Source organism: Anneissia japonica, unplaced genomic scaffold (genome assembly GCF_011630105.1).
Source record: "Anneissia japonica isolate Jap-2015-1 unplaced genomic scaffold, ASM1163010v1 scaffold6788_len1366326_cov149, whole genome shotgun sequence".
In the NCBI taxonomy this organism is placed as follows: domain Eukaryota; kingdom Metazoa; phylum Echinodermata; class Crinoidea; order Comatulida; family Comatulidae; genus Anneissia; species Anneissia japonica.
The window spans coordinates 826,906-834,481 of NW_022692324.1; the positions used below are offsets into that span (position 1 = coordinate 826,906).

A 7,576-nucleotide genomic window follows, 5' to 3' on the forward strand; every position below is an offset into this window, starting at 1 on the left:
ATAGTGTGCAGCATAAGGACGGAGGAGATACTGAAGGGAAACACAAGAAGTTATGAGTGGACTAACAGGAAATTTTGAAACACCTGTTGGTACAGAAACAATTGATGGCTGCTAATATTATCTCCAATCTAGGAAATTTGGGGCTATTTCTTCATTTTTTGTATCTAATTTTATATATCTTTTTATCTCTCAATGCCTGCCTTTTATACTTCAATGAAAAGACATTATCTGAAGTACTCAATTATGGAGGGGTTTGCTCTCTGTTCTTGGTGTTTAAAAATTAATTAATAAAAAAATGAATAAATCAAAACCTGCCAAAATCAATAGCATATTTAAACCAATTCTCAAATCTTTCCAATAACTGACAAAAATAACACTGTAACATAGTAAATTCAACAATTACAACAAATATTTCTTTCTATAATTCAAATTCCATATCAGCCTGTCGGGTAAATACTGGGCAGTAACAACTGATGACTCCTTAGCGCAAATATAAATAGACTAAAGAAACAAAAATCATACAAATTTTACTGAACAAAATTTCAATCCAAACATTAATTGTCCATTAATTAGAGCAATTCGTATACTGTAATGTACACACACCAGTATCATTAAACTCAGCTAATGTGAAGAGAACAACTGATGCTAACATGTTAACAGTACAGGAAAATTTATGTGCACAAAATGCAGAAAAAATTCTTTTCATAATCAAATATTGATATATTTTACAAAATTTATAATTAAATTTATTAATTAATTATAACCTCAAAACAAAAACATTTTCAACATTCAGGGAATGATGAATTAAGAAAATAAATTTGTGTTCTTCAGTTTGGTACCTAGAAACTGAAATTTTCATCTCGGCATTGAAATACTGCACCAACAAAGCCTGAGAAAGCACACCCTGAGATTTTAAAATAATTACTTAGGGAGCTAAGGAGAAATGTAAATACTACTGTACAGTATTTGTCCAATCGGTTTTATTTGTCAAAACATTGAGTTAAATTTTATCTGTGACCTGCTTTGGAACGAAATTGTGTCTTCTAAAAATCGAGACTAGGACAGAGATGATTTACAAAATTACTGGTGAAATCAATGTTGAGGGCGAGGGTGAGTTTTAGTTCCTGTTAGCTGTCATTTCCAAAATGTCTTTGTCACCTCAGGCTTCCTTGAGAAACTTGATAGTTGCCACCAGTTGTTCTTCGCAGAACAATTCTTTCAGCTTTTAGTACTGGCTTTTGTGGCGACTCTGACCCAGGACTCGGTTCACGACTTGATCGACAAATACTTATCTCATTGTCAACGTTTTCAAACTCGCGGTCAAGAGATTTACTTGTTGAATTTATCTCTAGGTTGATACGTCTTCTAGCTCCTCTTGTTTCTGGTGAGCTGACTATAGATGCAACATTTGAGTTGTCTTTCATTCGATGGTTGTTGAGATCATTGTTTACGTGATTTGTTTTTATCCGTTTCTTTGGATAGCAGTCTTCCTCTCGGTGTAAACTGTCATATGAATTAAGCGGTGATGATGGGACACGTATTTTAAGTTTTGTCGGGGACTTCTGGATGCACTCAGCCACTCGTATGATAAGGTTTGGTATTCGTTGATTTTTTTCATTTTCAGCTGATTGTGGGATGGGTTTGAAGTAGGAGTCAATTTTCTGGCTATTATTATGAATGTATCCGTTCCTCCGTGGCTTTTTGGCAAGTCCAGTTTGATTCAAGTTTTGTGGTTCTTTTCGTTTTATCCCTTCTGGTAATCGCTTCCCGAGGGTTTTCTCAAGTATAGGTGAGGTTGTTTCTTCCAATTCGGCATCAATGTGATCCTCATGATATGGATCGTCATTGGCATTGGTTGTTAATGTGTTATTAGTCTTTGTTTGCTGTTGTGTCTGAACTCTAGTGCTTCGTCTTAGTACTTTTCTTTCAGCAGATTTTTGTTTTGGTTCTTCCTTATCTGAATTAACCTGTGACCTAGAGGTTTCACTACCACTACCACTGTCACAGGTGTGAAAGCTTTCTGAAGAATCAGAACTGGATGAAGATGAGTTCCTGTTCTGACTGGAGTTGCTGTTCCGAGATGAGGATGAAGAAGAGGAGGATGACTGGCTGCCACTATCAGACTCTCTTCCCGACAGTCGAGAGCTTAAGTGAGAATGACGATCCTCCTCACTGTCTGATGATGATGTATTTTCTTCTTTTGTGGGAGACAGTGCAATTGCTGGTTGCTCCTTCTCTTCTTTCACAATTTCATTCTTTATTTGTTCAGATCTAACCAATGCAGGAGGTGTAATAATTTCTGTTTTTACAACCCTTGTGTCATCCTCACTTTCTGTTGATGATCTGTGCTCTTTTGGTGGTGACTGCTTAGTAACTGCATTGCGAACTGAACGACGTAAACGCTTAGTTGCTCGTGGAACTGAATTTATTTTTACATTGTTTTCAGCTGAAGATGAATCTTCATGGGCAAGAAAGTCAGTGATTGTTTTTCTGATTCCAAAGTGACTCTCACTGGATGAGCTCTCTTCTTCCAGTTCAAGGTGGACACTTTGCTGTGGTGATGCTACATACCCACATGATAATTCATTAATTGTTGTGTCAGAAGCAGAGTTTGGCAGATGAACAATATTTTCTTGTGAACTTTCAAAATTATCTGTTGGAGTTCTATCTGTTGGAGTTGTAATTGGTTCCAGGATTGGAGGTTCAAGAACTGGGTGTTCATCGACTGGAGTTTCACTGACTGTAGGTTCATCAAATATGGGTTCCTCTTGTAACAATTCATGGATCAGAGGTTCCTTTGAAACCGTATTGTGGATTTGTCGCTCAAGGACTGGAGACTCCTCAGGAACCATTTCATGTTGTGGATGTTCCACTGGAACCATTTCATGTTTTGAAGGTTCCTCTGGAAACGTTTCATGGTTCGGAGGTTCCTCTGAAACTGTTTCATGTACTGGAGCTTTTTTTGGAACTGTTTCATGAACTGGAGATTTCTCTGAAACTGTTTTACAAATTGGAGGTTGATCTGGAACTGTCTGAATAACCTCAATAGCTAAATGATCAACTTTAACTGGCGATTCCAAGTCTGTTTTGGTCCCAACTGTTCTTTTGGATCGGCGCAGCAAACGTGGCATTTCAGTTTCTGAGGCGGGAAAATTTGCATTTGATTTAGCAGACATGAGTCGCCTCTTTGGCTTCAGGGGTAATGCTTTGCGAGTTCTTGAAATGCGAGGCTGCACCTGTACCTCGTGGTCTACATGGTTAACTTTAACATCAATGCTACAAGAATCATTTTTGCCACTGTCTATTACTTTTTCTTTCGCTTTTTTTGCTGTATTCTGAAACAAATCAACATTATCCTTAATTTTCTTATTAACTTCCTCATCAATGTTCAGCTTTGTATCATGTTTGCACAAATTCACAGTAAGATATTTAATACTGTCCTTATATATTAATTCTGCCTCTGTATGTTTATCTTTATCATCAATTTGGATCAGAGATTCTTCTTTTAAAGACGAGTCTTTTGAAGACGAGTCAAGTCTTGCACTACACTTCCTTCTTGTTGGACGAGCAACATATTCATCACTATCTACTTCCTTATATGTATTTTCACGTTTCCCAACATTCGATATAGGGTTTGAAGTTATTGGCATCGGAGCCTCTTCTTTTGAGGACGAGTCTTTTGAAGAGGAGTCAAGTCTTGCACTACTGTTTTTTCGTCTTGTTAGACGAGCAACATATTCGTCACTATCTATATCATTATCTATATTTTCACGTTTCCCAACATTCGATATAGGGTTTGAAGTTATTGGCATCGGAGCCTCTTCTTTTGAGGACGAGTCTTTTGAAGAGGAGTCAAGTCTTGCACTACTCTTTTTTCGTCTCGTTGGACGAGCAACATATTCGTCACTATCTATATCATTATCTATATTTTCACGTTTCCCAACATTCGATATAGGATTTGAAGATATTGGCATTGGAGCCTCTTCTTTTGAAGACGAGTCTTTTGAAGAGGAGTCAAGTCTTGCACTACTGTTTTTTCGTCTTGTTGGACGAGCAACATATTCGTCACTATCTATATCATTATCTATATTTTCACGTTTCCCAACATTCGAAATTGGGTTTGAAGTTATCGTCATTGGAGACTCTTCTTTTGAGTACGAGTCTTTTGAAGAGGAGTCAAGTCTTGCACTACTGTTTTTTCGTCTTGTTGGACGAGCAACATATTCGTCACTATCTATATCATTATCTATATTTTCATGTTTCCCAACATCTAACCGAAGTTTGGAAGAGTGTACAACTTCAGTTGTTTTCTTAAGTCTCTTGTTGATGTTGTTTACCACCCTTTGGGGAATAAACTTCTTCTCTGCCTTAGTTCTTACAGGCATTCTAATACTGTTGTTCTTAGCACATTTTGATTCAACAGGTTTTGAAATACTACAATTCTTTTTTAAACTATCATCTTTTTCTACAGTACTTTTTTCCAATTGCATCTGTTTACGAGGTGGTCTCTTTTTCTCGGCACAACTATCATCACTCTCGTTGTCCATAGTAAAAGATTTGTTTTTCACAATTTTATGATTATCTGACATTTGTCGGGACCTACGGCGGTTCCTCTTTGGCTTTCGATCACATTCAATACTATCATCACTCTCACAGTGGTTCACGTTATTAGTATTACTCCCCCTTGTATATTTTATGTCTTCAAAACTATCATCACTTTTCCCTTCAATCCATTCCTTGGTCCGTAATTTCTGATTATTTTGGTTTCGCCTTATTTTTCCTAAACTTAATATTCGCAGATCTGATGAAAGATTGCTGTCACTGTTATTATCAATATACAACTGTTCTGATTGGCCAAAGGACGTGTCATTATCTGTGTGTTTTGTCCGTCGCAAAAATTCAGTTTCAGATAAAGATTCATCATTTTCTTTTTCAACTTTAACCTCTTTTCGACTGCTAGATGATTTTCTTCCAGTACAAATGTTTTCGTTATTTTCTTTTGCATCAATTTCACGTAATGCCTCAGTACTCTTGAGGCGAGATGATACGTCAACTCCATTTGTGCAGTTCAACTCAACTGTGGATGTGATACAATTTTTCACATCTTTGCTAGAAACATTGTCAGAGTTCTGTTCATCTTGATCAACATTCTTGTTTGAATTTTTTGTAAACTGTCCGTTTAAAGTCCGTTTCATACGCTTTTTACGGTTTATTACACCAGTGTGTGACCGACAGACTTCGCGTTTTGTATTTTCAAAGTCTGAATCACTATTAGTACCAAATTTTTCTATTGAGCATTGTTTTTCTTCCTCGCTTTCCAAGTCACTAACGTCAGCATCAGAATGACCCAATGATCTTTCCTCATCACGCTGACTAACTGAATCCGTATCATGATTTTGCAAAGGCTTATGGTCTGCTTTTGTGGAATTCACGTCAGAAGTGTCGCCGTCGTCATCATCAAGCCCACGGGGGGTAGAGCACTTTTCCAATTTGTCTAGTCTTTTGTCAACACGTTCTTTACTACTAAGTTCATCTGCATTAACAAATAAGTGCATTTCTTCTTTAGTCAAATCACTTGTATCGCCATTGAACACTTCGCATTGCTTCTTGAATATTTGATGCTTCAGTTTGAGGTATTGCTTGCTTAGCTTTTCACGCTTTTGCACCATGTAACACAAATTTCTAACCTACAATAACAAAAAAGATATTGTTTGAATATTTCAATCTCCAATCATTTAATTTATATCAATTGCATATGGGACTTGCCAACCCAAAACCAGCATACTCTCGCTAAATGTTAATCTCAGAAATTAGCATAAGATTGTCGCAGTACTGTATACTTTAGTACATAGAACCTGCAATACTTTTAATTATAACTTTGGGAATAGTAAGTTGATTCCAGAAAATGACCTATCATTTTAAAGCTTATAATGTGGAGAGTATGAATATATCAAAAAGCCACTTTTCTTGTTTTGGTCACTGATGGTAATTTTGGCATGGCAAGCCCCATATAGTTTACACACATTTGTGGCAAAGACAAGCCAAACCAGTCACTCGTCGCAAATCCTGTTTTGGAGATAATGGCCAAAACATGCTGGAATGTCAACATTTTGGAAATCTATTTTATTGCACTAAACTAACCTTTATATATCTATACATCATGCTATGCTGTTATTTTCCTCATTTTCAATGTTAAAACAACATTTTTAATGACTTGGTGATGGTTTATGCCTAAGAAATGCCTAAAATCGTAAACTTTGAAGGCTGATTTCTCAAATATTGTTCTTTAAACAGCTGTATGTTTAAACTCATGTAACTTCATAACGAAGTGTTGGATTTAAATGATTATTTTACCATTTTATAGCTCACATTGTACTGTTAAACCCTATATTAATAACTAAAAATTGATTTTTCCGACGAGTGACTGGTTTGGCTTGTCTTTGCCACATTTGCTGCTGGAGGCGTTGCCTCAAAATAACTTTCATGGCACACATTTTTAATATTTTTGCAGGCCTGCTGTCAAGTAAGGCAGATTCTGGGTCACCAGAACCAGTCCAGCTGGTCGCACTTTCACTGGACCATTTTTTAGGTCAAAAATATAAATAAAAATAACTCCCAACAAAATAAACCTTTCATACTACTGTACAAGTGCTAAATTGTTTGCGTGATTACCATTTCAGCTTTTGAAATTTTGCAAATATATATCATGAAAAATTCAACCTTGAGCCAGACCACTAAGAAATTGCTTCCTATGCTTCTGGGATTATACTTCACACCTAAACACAACTTCACTCTCTAACTCTTTTATTGATAATTAGTTTATGTAAAGCACCAAGTTTGTATGTTTTTTATCTTGTGGAAGAGTCAGAAGTTTATCTGAGCTGCTAAGATCAAGAAAATATTTGGAAAAATTGTTTAAAATTTTTCTAATGGACAATTATCTGAATTAAATTTCAATTTTGATTTTTAATATATTTATATCAAATAAGCTCTCGTCATTCTATACCAATAATCAAGAAGATAAAAAAAAAAAAAAAAAACCTTCCGAAACAAATATCTTTAATTTCTGATGTTGAAAGACTTACCCTTTCAAGATCTTGCCGTAGATGGACAAACATCTTTAGTCGTGCCGTCAAATTGTACTCCTCATTCTCACTCGGCGTCTCATCTTCCTTGCGAAATGAGATCAGCGGTTTGTTAAAGTTGGCCTGCAAAAATTCACAAATAATATTGTATGATTTTTTTAAAACTTTCATTATAATAATTAACATTAGCAAACTTATGACAATGTCTGAGTTTTAACGTCTCCCATTAGTCACAGGTGTCTCCCAGAATACAGACAGCCTCCCAAATCTCCAACAAGCAAGCATTATTATTCCAGAAAATAACCCAACTCATGCAAATTTACGATATTTACATATTTTTTTTTACTACTGTATTTGGTTTCTGGAAGTATACATAAAATTAAATCCTGTCCAGACTGCAAAATTTCATAGTAAGTAACTGTTGTATTCCCATATATAGTCATGATGTGATGTCATCATGACCATATTCAGGCATGTCACATGTTTTGTCC

At 35.9% G+C, this 7,576-nt stretch overlaps 1 protein-coding gene across 1 annotated transcript in view; it reads right to left on the reverse strand.

Annotated features, from left to right (window-relative positions):
* Positions 1–229: 229 nt before the first annotated feature.
* LOC117100244 overlaps positions 230–7,576 on the reverse strand; it is a 39,207-nt gene continuing 31,860 nt past the window's right edge. Inside the window, exons 12-13 of the mRNA XM_033239845.1 lie at positions 7,086–7,208; positions 230–5,687 (exon numbers count right to left, since the gene is read on the reverse strand). Of these exons, the coding sequence (XP_033095736.1) occupies positions 1,155–5,687; positions 7,086–7,208 (4,656 nt within the window). The 3' untranslated portion in view covers positions 230–1,154. The remainder of the gene's footprint in view (positions 5,688–7,085; positions 7,209–7,576) is intronic.